Source organism: Cryptotermes secundus, unplaced genomic scaffold (assembly GCF_002891405.2).
Source record: "Cryptotermes secundus unplaced genomic scaffold, Csec_1.0 scaffold843, whole genome shotgun sequence".
Classification (NCBI taxonomy): domain Eukaryota; kingdom Metazoa; phylum Arthropoda; class Insecta; order Blattodea; family Kalotermitidae; genus Cryptotermes; species Cryptotermes secundus.
Genome location: NW_019731994.1, coordinates 212796 through 227874, shown reverse-complemented (window position 1 = coordinate 227874; position 15079 = coordinate 212796). Strand labels below are relative to the sequence as shown.

Sequence of the window (15079 nt, the reverse complement as noted above, 5' to 3'; positions counted from 1 at the left end):
GTGGGGAGCAGAAATAACAAACCGCGTCACAGGGTACTCTTTACAGTGACTTGTTATGTGGAACATCCTGTACAGCTATCTCAGCACACACAAAATATTAACTGAGCTGGCAGCAAGCAACAGACTCACGCCGCCTGCTGGAAACATATCGAATTACGTGTATCAGACAGATGTCCCTACCCCAGCTCTAGGCGGTGTAACTCAGATACAAAATTTGTACAGCAAGAAAAAGTAGGGATAAAGGAATCAAACCCGTAACACTTTGGTACATCAGGGACACGTACACACAGCTATACACAGATTGTTAACTGTGTCGCCTACACAGTCCGCGCTGTTGGTCACAAAACAATTTACGTTCCCCTTTGCCTAGTCCCACCCGCTCAAAGACCGCGACTTTCCACACTTCTGGGCACAATCAATTTAAACAAAAGATAAATACGGACCAACTTGTTACCGCCCCATAATGTCCGCTATAGTGAACCCCGTTGGCTTCCTCGCGGCTGGGGGCGGTGTTCTAACTGATAGATCGAGCAGAGCGGCGTCACAGTGCGTCATCTCGTGACGACGCAGGTCGCAGTTGCGGCGAAACAGTTTGGTGCAACCAGCGCACTCGTAGGGCTTGTGGTCGGTGTGCGTGAGCAGGTGTGTCTTGAGGTTGGAGCGCTGGTTGAAACTGCGGCTGCACACCGGACACTTGTGTGGGGACTCCTCCATGTGCAGGATCTTGTGCACGGCCAGCGTCCGCGACTGGCAGAACCCCTTGCCACACTCACCGCACTTGAACGGCTTCTCCTTTGAGTGGATGTACCTGCAACAGAACGAATACACGATGTCTGTCAGGAGTCCCCAGTCTGTGCAACAGTTCCCTGCCAAGTGTGACCGCTGTACTCCTACCTGTGGTCCCTGAGGTGGTCCTGGCGCCGGAACGCCTTGCCGCAGATGTCGCACGAGTAGGGCCGCTCGTCCGTGTGCGTGCGCTCGTGGATCAGCAGGTTGTAGGACTTGGTGAACTGGCGGCTGCAGAACTTGCAGATGAACTGCTTCTTGGGGCGCGAAGCCGATGTGGGCCGGGAGCTGGGCCCCCCACTGCCCCCAGTACGGCCTGTCCCTGCGGCAGTCTTTGTGACAACAGGCGCCGGCCTAGGCTCCTGCAAACCCGGCCCATAGCACCGCGACGCGGCCTGACCGTAAAGCCAGAGCAGCGCCGGGTAGCTGGCGGGCTCTGGCGGCAGGCACGGAACCATGGAGCTGCAGAACGGTCTGAAAGCTGACGACATAGTCATTTCTTCCTTCCTGATGCAGAACCCGAAAGGCTGTAGGTGTAGGGGGGGCTGAGGACCCCACCTCTCGGGCAACGGGGCCCGGGGTTGTTCCATATCGCTACAACTGTCCTCGTTGAAGGGGAATCGGCTTGTAGCACATTGGGTAGGGGTATGTGGAGGGGTAAGAAGAGTGGAGGTACTCTCCTCCTCCTTCAGCATTATCGGGGAACCTGCAACACATTTCAAGTAATCAGCATTATGTAGGAACCCGCAACGCATCTCACGCTCTTAGCATTATCTCGGAACCCACGATACCTCTCACGCTGTTAGTATTATCGCGGAAACCAGAACATATATCACTCTGTTAGCATTATCGCAGAACCCACGATACCTCTCAAACTGCTAACATTATCGCGGAACCCACAACACATCTCACGCTCTTAGCATTATCGCGGAACCCACAACACATCTCACGCTCTTAGCATTATCGCGGAACCCACAACACATCTCACGCTCTTAGCATTATCGCGGAACCCACAACACATCTCACGCTCTTAGCATTATCGCGGAACCCACAACACATCTCACGCTCTTAGCATTATCGCGGAACCCCCAACACATCTCACGCTCTTAGCATTATCGCGAAAACCAGAACATGTATCACGCTGGTAGCATTATCACGGGAACCGCAGCAAATCTCACGCTGTTAGAATTATCGCCAAAACCAGAACATATATCACGCTGTTAGCACTATCGCGGAAACCAGAACATATATCACGCTGTTAGTACTATCGTGGAAACCAGAACATATATCACGCTCTTAGCATTATCGCGGAAACCAGAACATACATCACGCTGTTAGAATTATCGCAGAAACCAGAACATATATCACGCTCTTAGCATTATCTCAAAACCAGAACATATATCACGCTCTTAGTATTATCGCGGAAACCAGAACATACATCACGCTCTTAGCATTATCTCAAAACCAGAACATATATCACGCTCTTAGCATTATCGCGGAAACCAGAACATACATCACGCTCTTAGCATTATCTCAAAACCAGAACATATATCACGCTGTTAGCATTATCTCAAAACCAGAACATATATCACGCTGTTAGCATTATCGCGGAAACCAGAACATACATCACGCTGTTAGCATTATCGCGGAAACCAGAATATATATCACACTGTTAGCATTATCGCGGAAACCGCAACATATCTCTCTTCTGCGGGGTTTAGCATTATCGCGGAAACCAGAATATATATCACGCTGTTAGCATTATCGCGGAAACCAGAACATACCTACATCACGCTGTTAGCATTATCGCGGAAACCAGAACATATATCACGCTGTTAGCATTATCGCGGAAACCAGAACATATATCACGCTGTTAGCATTATCTCAAAACCAGAACATATATCACGCTGTTAGCATTATCTCAAAACCAGAACATACCTACATCACGCTGTTAGCATTATCGCGGAAACCGCAACATATCTCTCTTCTGCGGGGTTGGGGACATTAGAGCACAGTCAGTAGATCTTTAATACTTCCGTCTCTGAGAGGTCTAATTTCTTTTAAGTGACGTACATATTTATTACAAGAAAACGTGGATGTACACCACGTCAACTCCCCCATACTTCTTCATGACGTAGTGGTTAATTAGTTAAGCACGGGGGCAACTTTGTACATGTTTAGTTAACTGGTACGCTTTTTGTGTGGGAAGTGTGAAGACATAGTCAGATGAAACAGGAAGACCCCGCACTACGTAAACAGGGCATATCGGTTCGACAGGACTCAGTGGCCCTGTAACCCTGCAAACAGAACTGAGGGAGACTGCTAACTACCTCGGATGGCCCCAAGCAGACCACTGGTTTAAGTAGGTGACGTCGGTTGTTTACACCTCGTGCATGTCTGAATATCGGAGACACTACCTGCCTCCATCTTCAGGATAGAAGTGTCACACTTCGACCCTGAAGGTGGTAAAGTTGTCCGTACGCTTAATTAAATACGCACAATGCCATGAAGACATATGGGGGAGTAGAGGTACAGCTCCACCGTTCTTGACCTCGGCACTAGATGGAGAGGAGTGTTAACTTCACGCCCCGACCGCATTAACCCCGGAGAAAGCGAGAGAGAGGCCCCGGTACATATTGGATAGGAGGCTGAATGGGCCCCAGGGCCGGTCTTGACCCTGAGAAGAAGAGATAATTCTTGTACGTGCCGGAAAATCGAACCCGGGTTGTTGAGCCGGTAACCCGTCACCATACCGACTGGAACTCCAGAAACATTGCCACATTCACACGAACAGCGAACCGCAGCGATAGCTTAGAATCGGACACTAATATAATCTGTCACCGAACTCGGGTCTCTGAGCCCACATGTAGATGCTTAGTCTGTCAATTTCATGGGACAGGGCCCTACTTGACAAGCTGATAGTCGCTCAGGTGGAATTTTGACTTTTTGAAACCCAAAGGCTCACAGGGGCCCGCCACAGGACCCCTTTCTGAGCAACTTGCGGAAGTGGTCTCCTTCCTTCCGGGTTTCCTATCGAAATTGTGCATGTATCTTCTGTGTTTTGATTTGATCGCCCTGATGAAAAGCAGTTTGAAGAGGGAACCTTGCAAATTCCCTAGCCCCTCCTTTTTTTGCAAACACAGCTCACGAATTCTGCCTGTAAACGGTGCGAGTACATAAGCGACATGCGAGCAAGAGAGATATAAGTCGCCCACAACTTTCTTGCACTACCTCCGTTTTAGTCTCAAGCTTATATAATGTTCCTATTGCTCCAAGATATAGTCACCTTGAGAGTAGCGACGTTCTTGGCCATCGTCCGCTGCTGCCATCTGTCCACTTCTCCTCGAAATTCCACGGTCCACAGAAACAAAACAGAGCAAAACAAAACACAATCTCCCACTTCTATAGTCACACTAGAACTGTGTTAGCAGCGTCGGGACGCAGACGGTGCTACTGAGTTGCGCAAGCGCACAAACACCCCTGCCTAAGCTTAGAGGCGGGAACCGCCAGCCATTGGACAAATAGTTACACTCGCTCCGCCCCATCGCACTCTTCATCCATAACATGCATCCCTCTTGCGGTGGTCCTCGCAACCACAGAGCAAATCATGGCGGCTGCTGATGGAGAAATCCGGCGGATTATTACGAAACACGAAAAAGAAGCGGCTTATCTTGAGTATGATGAAGAAGCAGGAAGTTGCGATTGTGGCAGGGTTTATCCGTACATCGCCCATTCCACAGAAATCAGCCACTTTCCGACAGACGGCAGTACGCAGTATGCTCTGTCATGGTTCGACGCGCTAGGGATCACGCTACAATTTAAGATTTCTGCATAGAATGTGTAAATTTTCATATGGCATGCTCAGGTTGTAACATGACAGTCACACTGCGGCCTTCGGCTACAAACCCGTCTTAGAACCCCGGCACAATGCAAATCGTGCTTACAATGTCACGGTTAGAACCCCATCACAATGCAAGCTGTAGCTACAATGTAATTGTTAGAACCCCGTCACAATGCAAACCGTGCTTACAATGTAATTGTTAGAACCCCGTCACAATGCAAACCGTGCTTACAATGTAATTGTTAGAACCCCGTCAGAATGCAAGCTGTAGCTACAATGTAATTGTTAGAACCCCGTCACAATTCAAGCTGTGCTTTCAATGTAATTGTTAGAACCCCGTCACAACACAAGCTGTGGTTAAGATGCTACTGTTAGAACCCCGTCACAAGGCAAGCTGTAGCTCCAATGTTACTGTTAGAACCCCATCACAATTCAAGCTGTAGCTACAGTGTCACTGTTAGAACCCCGTCACAATGCAAACCGTAGCTACAATGTAATTGTTAGAACCCCGTCACAATTCAAGCTGTGGTTAAGATGTTACTGCTAGAACCCAGTCACAATGCAAGCTGTAGCTACAATGTAATTGTTAGAACCCCGTCACAATACATGCTGTGCTTACAATGTAATTGTTAGAACCCCGTCACAATGCAAACCGTGCTTACAATGTAATTGTTAGAACCCCGTCACAATGCAAGCTGTAGCTACAATGTAATTGTTAGAACCCCGTCACAATTCAAGCTGTGCTTACAATGTAATTGTTAGAACCCCGTCACAATGCAAGCTGTGGTTACAATGTAATTGTTAGAACACAGTCACAATGCAAGCTGTAGCTACAATGTAATTGTTAGAACCCCGTCAGAATGCAAGCTGTAGCTACAATGTAATTGTTAGAACCCCGTCACAATGCAAGCTGTGGTTACAATGTAATTGTTAGAACCCCGTCACAATGCAAGCTGTAGCTACAATGTAATTGTTAGAACCCCGTCAGAATGCAAGCTGTAGCTACAATGTAATTGTTAGAACCCCGTCACAATGCAAGCTGTAGCTACAATGTAATTGTTAGAACCCCGTCACAATGCAAGCTGTAGCTACAATGTAATTGTTAGAACCCCGTCACAAGGCAAGCTGTAGCTACAATGTAATTCTTAGAACCCAGTCACAATACAAGCTGTAGCTACAATGTCACTGTTAGAACCCCGTCACAAGGCAAGCTGTGCTTACAATGTTACTGTTAGAGCCCCGTCACAATACATGTTGTACTTACAATGTAATTGTTAGAACCCCGTCACAATGCAAGCTGTAGCTACAATGTAATTGTTAGAACCCCGTCAGAATGCAAGCTGTAGCTACAATATAATTGTTAGAACCCCGTCAGAATGCAAGCTGTAGCTACAATGTAATTGTTAGAACCCTGGCACAATACAAGCTGTGGTTACAATGTAACTGTTAGAACCCCGTCACAATGCAAGCTGTGGTTAAGATGTTACTGTTAGAACCCCGTCACAATGCAAGCTGTAGTTATAATGTAGCTGATAATACCTCGTTACAATGCAAGTCAGGGATGTGCGAAGAAAAGATTGTAGTTTTTAGGTGAAACGCCCGATAACGTTTTCTGATTTAAACCATATTTTTAATATATATATAAATGTTAGCATAATTATCCAGTGACGTCATCAAATTTCACGACATTTCATTCGCCGGACAGACGGAAACATGTAGAGAATTTAATGTGCTAGGTCAAGAATGGTGGAGCTATACCTCCACTCCATCATATGTCTTCAGGGCATAATGCTTAATTAATGAACTTTACTTATGAACATATACAATTTTTACCTTCAACGCAATAATACTTTTTTTTATTTATATAGCACGCACTACATGTTTCGACTTCAAACGGGTCATCTTCTGGTGCTGCAAGTTTCTCAAATACCATTACCGAACATGTGAGAAAATCGCAGCACCTTACGATGACCCATTTGATGTCGAAACATGTAGTGCCTGCTATATAAATAAATAAGAAAATTAAGTGTTGTTGCGTTGAAGGTATACGTACGGAACAGGATGCAATCCTTGAAAACAGAACTTTGCTTAATTTTCAAGATTTTGCTGGGAATGCATCCATCACGCTCTAGCATGCAGTTGTAACACAGGAGTCTCAGCCTTAGTGCAACGAGCTCTCCAGAGTGGCGACTTTTGGATGCCATTAGGGAGGTCCTAGCAACTTTCCAATAAAGTACCCTGCGGGTGTTGTGGCCTGACAGTACTTGTTCTGCAGCAAACAGAGCGTAGGGCGTCTGAGTTCTTCGGAACCCTGATAGCTCCTCGTTGCATGCGAACCGACCGGCATACTCGGTTTATTAAGCGTAAGAATTGCGGTCATAAACCGTGTGAATAAACACGTTAACATGAACACACCCGTCGGGGTGACATGTCGAGCCCTCCCGGTTCGCTTCCAGCCTCCTTCCGCGAAGCTTATCTCTGGGCGGCGAGTAACTCACGTACTGACGAGGCTTGCTGGTTTCATTTCCAAAACTCTTTGGTTTCTTGGGGGTGAGGCGGTACGTCGGCCACTATTAGGCCTCTTGTACCAGCCCCGGATGATAGATGATGATGATGATGATGATGAATGTGGAGCAGTCGGTGGAATAGGAATTGGCAGGGGAAACTGAAGTACTCGGAAAAAACCTGCCCCAATGCCACTTTGTTCATCACAAATCCCACATGACCTGACCTGGGCTCGAACTCTGGCCTGAGCCATATAACGTGGAAGGGTAGGATGATGGTGACTAATGAACTGGAAGGAGTTTGACAGGAATCGGTCTCCAGTACAGCAGACATCCAGGGCGAGAACTCAGTGGGCAGGGCCGAGGGCAACTCACGGAAACTACGGCCTGAAGGAATGGTTTTTGTCTGGACTGGACTCAGCTCCTGCAGTGACCGACGATATTAGGCCTACTGTCTTCTGCGGTGTGACGCCGTGTAGCCTTGTCCTCGGGGCCGGCCCCCGATCATCCGTCTCCACATATCCGTGCCGCGTTTTCCCGCCGGGCTTACTCTTCGACCCTGAACATGGAAGCAGCAGATTTCTTCGAAATATTGCTAGCAATTTACCAGACTGCATGACGTCACGTACCTGAAGATACAAATCTTACTATCGGAAGACACTCAGATCTCGGGGTGATGAGCAACTGTTAGTTTCTCAAGCCGAACTCTCGCCCGTTGGAGTCAGCCAGCGTGTGCATCCCTGTAGATAGACTCCTCAATGCAAACGAAAGCGGCATGCAGTATTGTAGGAGGATATCAAGGTTTCGGATGAATAAACTGTCCTAATACTCTGAAGATGGAGGCAGTAAGCTTGTGCGAAACGTCCATACACTGTAATGCGGAACCTTACAGACAGTTGCATGCAGTCTGTACGTCTGAGCTCGGTGAACACTTGCTTCGCATTCGGAAGGTCCTAGCTTCAAATCTTTGCTGCGGAGCCACTGTTCAGACTGCCCCTGTATCTCCATGACGCGTCACGCAGCACGCCCTGCCGCACAGTGGAATGTGTCAGCCGCGGGTCTGGACTCTGTCACCCCGTGCCACTTGCTGTGTGCTGCAGTGGCTTGGCTGGAAGGGCCAGGCTGCAGCCAGTTCACACGCCGTGCAGTCTGGTACTACGCTTGTTCGGCCCTGAAGGCATTACGTTCCTCCGAGACTACACGGTGTCAGATCCCAGCCTATTCTTCACAGTCGCAACCTTAAGAGCCTCACCATCAGAGGGTAGGTTGCCTGTAGGTAGGATTCCTCAAAGTTAAGTTGTCCCTGAAGACGTACGGGGAATGGATGTATAGATTCACGCCCCGGCTGTTTTACCCTCGAGGAAAGAATCCCAGGTACCCGCTGGATAGTAGGCTGAGTAAGCCCCAGAACCGGTCTGGACGACGTGGAGAGGAGTATATTCTTGACCCTACCGGGACTGGAACTCCGACCCTTCAGTCGCGTAGCCAGTAGCCAGTCGCTATACCGCCTGCGCTATCCCGGCTCCTTAGAAGGGGGGGGAGTTCGTACGCTTTGTAGGTTAATTGCTCTAATTAAAGTTCAGTTCAGTTAGTTAAATCTAGCGGACAGGAAACTAAACTAACTCCATGGAGCTGAGTCCGTCTTGACAAGCCGCCAGTCTCTTAGTTGCTCAAAAATTTCACACCATTTTATGGAACCTGAAGGTCCCTTACCGTATTCAAAGAGCCCTCCATCGGTCCCTACCCTCAGCCAGATGAATCCCGTCCACACCATTCCATCCTGTTTCTCTTAAGACCCATTTTAATGTCATACTCCCTACGTCACGGTCTTCCTAGTGGTCTCTTTGCTTCTGTTTTCTCACTAAACTCCTATATACATTTCTCTCCCCCATTCGTGCTACATGCCACGCTAATCTCATCCTCCTTGACTTGATCATTCTAGTTATACTTGGAGAAGAGTACAAGTTATGAAGCTTCTCATTATGCAGTTTTCTCCAACCTCCTGTCACTTCATCTCTCTTCCGTCCAAATATTCTCCTCAACACCCTGTTCTCAAACACCCTGAATCTATGTTCCTCCCTTAATGTCAGAGACTCAATTTCACAACCATACAGAACCACAAGCAACACTATAGTTTTGTGTACGAGAGGAACAAAGAATTGGCAATCTTATGGCACGATACGAGAGGAATGACAGAGTTGTGAGAAAGTACACTGCGTTAGGACGCTCGGCGGTTCAGTTGAAACTGCAGAGACCCTATAGTGTGTGCTGGAAGCACGTAGAACCGTCAGCTCACAAGAAGCTGACACCTGCTGGCAATAAAGTCTCAGCTCAAACACTGCAGGGCGTGGCACATGTGGCGCACGCAACAGCGAGGGCTCCGTATGCCGCTGCTGCACGCATGCGCGCCTGGTATCACAAATACTCTGCTGATAGCGGCGTCTTACATCTCGCGCTTTGAACTGCCGCTATCGCAGGGTGCGGCGGCTCGTCGGGATTCGAAGAAGGAGTGGCCTGCCCTGTCCACATTCAGTTAGGCCCATCAACTTCACTGAACGCGAAGTTGTGACTGTTCCTGCTTCTGGTTCTGTGTATTGTTTATAGTTTACTGCTGTATTGTGTCCTGGGGCGGTGTTACCTGTATCATAACCAACATGTGCATACACATCTTGATAAGGCGCATCCTGCAACCAGCTGTTAACCGGCCTAAGTCGCGTCGCCTTATCTCTAAGTAGGTCCCCATGTAACTTTCGTGGAAATCCTGCGTAATATAAAGGGCTACAGATAGGCCGGCCTGCCGTTACGGGATTTAAACGGGTGGGTCCCCTGGAGAGAGAGAAAAAAAGTAGTTTCACGTGTTCTGAACACTGATATCTACTTCGGTTTCCGGAAAATCTGCAAGCACAACATGTAGCACTCGCGGTTTACGTGGAGTGACGTCAGAACGGTTATGTGTCACTCTGGCGCAGACGCACTGGAGTCTGACAGAAAGGAAGTAACCGCCGAATGGAATTACATATTTGTGTATGATTAAACTGACGGCGTCTTTGGTAGCCAGGCAACATGGCGTTGGGGGGCAGGTGCTTAGAGAGTGATGCGGGACAGAGGAATCGGTCGCGGTGTAATTTAAAGCACTGCCCCCAAATCTTCTAGGACAGCCTAAGGAAAACCTCGAAAAACTTAGGTTTCCAGGCTTCCGGGGGCGACATTTGAACTCGAGGCCTCTGAAAGCCAAGCGGCAGTCGGTCTCTGGCTTTAATCTCTTTCTTCCAAAGTGAGTGCTCTCTAAGAGGATTCCGTGTCGTCAGTGCTTAGTAGGCATATCTTGTTTCTCCAGCCGACCTCTAGACCCGAAGCCAGGAGGGTGTTGCTGGTGTGGCTGGTAGCAGCTGACCTTTAACCTGGCGAGGGTGCTGACTGAGACCTGCCAGTCTCCGGGAATGCGGCGCAGACTCTGCCAGCAGCATGTGGTGCTGGTGTCTCAGTGCGATAAGGAGACACGAACACAAGCACGCCCAGCCTTTATGCTTACTGATATGGGTTGTGAGGATGGGAGGTGGATGGAACTGGCTCAGGATTGTGTCCAGTGGCGGGCTTTGGTATTAGCGGTGTTGAACCTTCGGGTTCTGCTACCAGAGAGTCAGTTAATTAGTGAGATGGATCTCGGGGAAACAGGTTGTGAGGATGGGAGGTGGATGGAACTGGCTCAGGATCGTGTCCAGTGGCGGGCTTTGGTATTAGCGGTGTTGAACCTTCGGGTTCTGCTACCAGAGAGTTAGTTAATTAGTAAGATGGATCTTAGGGAAACAGGTTGTGAGGATGGGAGGTGGATGGAACTGGCTCAGGATCGTGTCCAGTGGCGGGCTTTGGTATTAGCGGTGTTGAACCTTCGGGTTCTGCTACCAGAGAGTTAGTTAATTAGTAAGATGGATCTTAGGGAAACAGGTTGTGAGGATGGGAGGTGGATGGAACTGGCTCAGGATCGTGTCCAGTGGCGGGATTTGGTATTAGCGGTGTTGAACCTTCGGATTCTGCTACCAGAGAGTTAGTTAGTAAGATGGATCAGAGGGAAACAGGCTGTGAGGATGGGAAGTGGATGGAACTGGCTCAGGATCGTGTCCAGTGGCGGGCTTTGGTATTAGCGGTGTTGAACCTTCGGGTTCTGTTACCATAAAGATGTTTAGTTCGTGTCATAGCTTGTACACTTTAAGTGAGGAGGTGTGTGTATAGAGGCTGAAGTATTCCAGTTTCTAAGACCGACTGCTCGAATGTCATTTAGTCTCTTTGTGCTGCTCGACGTGGTTTTCTTGTTGTGGGTTCGTTTTCACAAAACAGAAGGCCACAGAAACCAGGGGGTGGAATTTGGCCCTGCTAGTGTTTACACTGTGACGAATGCAAGCACCAGGGTGATGGATGGTGCAATATAAGCAATTGGCTGCCATAAACTGGCCCCGATGGCTCTTTGTGTACAGTCCGGACTCTGAAGGTTGCTACCGTTCTGTTCAGAAGTCTCACACCTACAGAAGGAAATACAAAAAGCCATGTTCCGCATATTGTCTTGCTCAGGGTTGTTGGAGCTTGGTCTCACTCTGAGGCTGTGCAGATACTGACTGAGTCGTAAAATAAACCACAAACCAAAAGGAAGGACATAGATCGTGTGTGAGTTTGAGAGAGTTTGGGTACAAGGTGTTCAGAAAATATTTTGACCTAGTGGGGAGAAAGTAGCGTTTAGAAAAAAATTACATAATGAGGAGCGTCATTATTTGTATTCTTCACTAGATATTAATCAAGGAGAGCGGTATGATAGGACACGTAGCACGCATAGGGAGAATATATTTTGACCTAGTGGGGAGAAAGTAGCATTCAGAAAAATTACATAATGAGGAGCGTCATTATTTGTATTCTTCACTAGATATTAATCAAGGAGAGCGGTATGATAGGACATGTAGCACGCATAGGGAAAATATTAACTACATATAAACGCGAAGTGACGAGAGCACTTTCGAAATCTAGGCGCAGACGAGAGGATGATATTAAGATGGATATCAAAGAAATACGCGGTAGCATTGTTGGTTGAAGCACTACGCTACAAGCAGGAAGGTCGCGGGTTCGATTCCCGATGAGGTCACTGGATTTTTTAATTGATCTAATCCTTCCAGCCGCACCATGGCCCTGGGGTCTACTCAGCCTATGACAGAAATGAGTACCAAGGATTTTNGGGGGGTAAAGGGCAGCCGACGCGTAAGGCTGACAACCTTACCGCCATCTGTGAGCTGATTGTCTAGAGAAAATGTGGGAACCTTGACGTCTCATAACCCTATGGGTCTTCACGGCCTGTTACAAGGTTAGCTTTGCATTAGCTTTACCTTTATCAAAGAAATAAGAAGCGAGGATTTGGCCTGGATTAAACTGGCTCAAGATGGGTCTTCGGGCAGGGTCTTGTGGAAGTGGTAGTGCACCTTCATGTCCCACGAAAGGAGGATAAATTTCTGAACCATAGATGGTCAAGTGATCCGTCAAAGACTGTGCTCCATGGAGTACCATTGTCGCGGGGAAGCAGAGACCATCAGGCCGGGGGGGGGNCAACACTGCGCATGCGGGTACTCTCCTCAACCTGCCCTGGGTCTCTAATTTTATTACGCTGACAACAGGAAGAATATTGTGGTGATCAGGGAATGTAGCACGCACCAGGGTTACGCCTGTGCAAAAAAAGTTTTATTTGAATTCTTTATGAGAGTTGTCCATTTGACATATGAAGAATTGGATACGAGGATAACATTGATACGAACATGGGAGGACGAAACAGGTTTAGTTTACAGGTAACGCTGCAGACGTGTTTTCTCAGTTCCTCCAGGCAGATGCCGGGACGATACCTCGATTAGGTCACGACCGCTTCCTTCCAGGCGTTTTGAAAGCACCATTGATCTGTCGACCCCGAAAAGTCTCGTTGATAAGAATGTGAAAGTATGAAGCCCCACAGAATGGGGTAGTCTCGGTCACTGGGCCCCACCGGAAACAGTTGAAGGTGGTGAGTAAGCAGCAAAACAATAGCCACGTTTGCTGCGGCACACCATTTAGACTCAGTGAAGCGGCTTGCTTTTGTGAACACTGTGTTGAACGTCCGTGTTGCGCAAGAGGGGGCGCAGTTCCCCCGTCGCACTGTCCCCCACCCCCGCGCTGCCGCGGTTGGCGTCCCGGGCTGTAAACCTGCCTCTCCGATTTATGGACACGTAAATCACTGCGAGACCGGCCGGCCGGCACCCAGTTTCGCTGCCGGGACAGGTGCCTGGCCTACCTGGCCTGCCTGGCTTCCTTCATGACACCTACGCTTGTGCCTGTACATGCAGAATCAATGTGCGTGTCTGAAGGGCATATAAACTTTTGCCATGGGAGTGAGGATAATATTAAAGTGTGAAGATGGGAGCTGTCTCAGGGCAGGATGATGAGTCAGCAAATTTCTCTCTCTTTGATTGTTTTTAAGATGCCGTAAGGATCTGGACCGTGTGAGCCCCGGTGCATGGTGTGAGGAGTGAAATGTGTGCCCTCCCCCGCCACAGATTTTTGAAAGAAAACCAAAATTGAAGCAAAAATGAAAGGAAATGCCAACAATTACGATTAGTCTTTAAGAACGTAATTTATATCGTGAGTGGTCTAGGGTGATCAGCAGGGCCCGGATTTTTATGACCTGAACATATTTAAAAAATGACCTATAAAATGACCGAAAAAATTAGGAAAAATGACCTAAAGTATGAGCCAAAAAGTAATATGCAGGGCCCGGATTTTGATGACCTGAAAATATTTAAAAGAAAATGACCGAAAAAATCCAGAAAAATGACCTAAAGGAGAAAAGAAAGAACACTTCGCTTCCATGTTATACACATTTCAGAAAATATATGAAGAAAAATTCCCTAAAATGGCCAAAAATGACAAGAAATGCCCTTAAAAGTCCAAAAATTTACCAAAAAAATACCCCCAAAATGAAAAAATTATCTTAAACCTAAAAATGTCAAAAAATGACAAAAAATTACCTATAAAATTTACATTTCTGTAACCAGCAGCTCATATCCGAGATTTATATATTTAAGAGCATCGCATAAGATACAAGGAAAAAAAAAAGACATGTCATCAAAATCCGGGCCCTGGTGATCAGTAACAATAATCCTGTAATTGGATTAAACGTAAGTCTTTAGGCCTAAGGGCAGTTCTTGGCGCCCCTGAAAGAGATCCTGACGGCGGCCATAGCCCAATTATATGAATACTGATTAATAATAAACTGAAAAGAATTTGGAACGAAGCGGTCGTGGCATAATCGAGATAATATCGCTGCATTCTCTGGAGGGGCTGAGGAAAACTATGATATACCTCGGTCGCGATAGCCGGTGTCCCCACCGAGATCTAAAGCGAGTACCTCCAGAAAACGATTCTAGAAGGGAATGAGCACGTGACTGCAGATGTTCGGGCTCAGTGAGCCAACGCAGTCTGTGCCATGCAAGGGTCTGCACTGACTGTAACAGCCGGCCAGCCACCCCGCAGTACAAAACCGCCCGCATTGTATGTCACCCCGCATGTTCATTACCGTGTTCACAAGAGCCCGCAACTGGATACTGTCTTCAGCCAGATCAATTCACTGCGGATCCTCACGCGCTGTTTCCCTTAGATCTATCTGAATATTATCCTGCCCCCTACCCTTATGTACGAAGAGTCCTACAATCTGTAAGAAATGATTCATCATCATCATCATCAGTAATCTGTCAAGACGACAAGTCCACAGTCTCTTCCAAAACAATTCCTCTATTTAATGCGATCTAGAGTTTTCTCCTTCAAATGCAGTATCCTCTTCTGTCCCCAAGGTCATCCAGCATCTTCTTACGTCTTCTTCCTCGTCTTCTTGTCACTTCTATCCGCCCCTCTACCTTTCCTTCAATAATTTATTTTAGAAGGCAGTTTC

The 15079-nt window shown here is 47.7% G+C and overlaps 2 protein-coding genes across 2 annotated transcripts in view; one reads left to right on the top strand and one right to left on the bottom strand.

Annotated features, from left to right (window-relative positions):
* LOC111867471 (ATP-dependent DNA helicase PIF1) overlaps window positions 1–15079 on the top strand; it is a 112227-nt gene that overhangs the window by 40030 nt on the left and 57118 nt on the right. The window lies entirely within an intron of this gene.
* On the bottom strand, window positions 27–4216 carry LOC111867474 (protein bowel). Its single transcript, XM_023857379.2, has 3 exons — window positions 4073–4216; window positions 895–1492; window positions 27–808 (listed from the first exon to the last, which is right to left on the bottom strand). Exons 1-3 carry the CDS (start codon window positions 4113–4115, stop codon window positions 451–453), a joined length of 999 nt encoding a protein of 332 aa, XP_023713147.1. The 5' UTR covers window positions 4116–4216; the 3' UTR covers window positions 27–450.

Excerpts from the sequence above, each read along its gene's own strand:
- LOC111867474 (XM_023857379.2), bottom strand. The coding sequence starts at position 4,115 with ATGGCAGCAGCGGACGATGGCCAAGAACGTCGCTACTCTCAAG. Across the intron at positions 1,493-4,072 it reads AGAACGTCGCTACTCTCAAG|GTTCCCCGATAATGCTGAAG; the intron begins GTGACTATATCT and ends AATGTGTTGCAG. Across the intron at positions 809-894 it reads GACCACCTCAGGGACCACAG|GTACATCCACTCAAAGGAGA; the intron begins GTAGGAGTACAG and ends GTTCTGTTGCAG.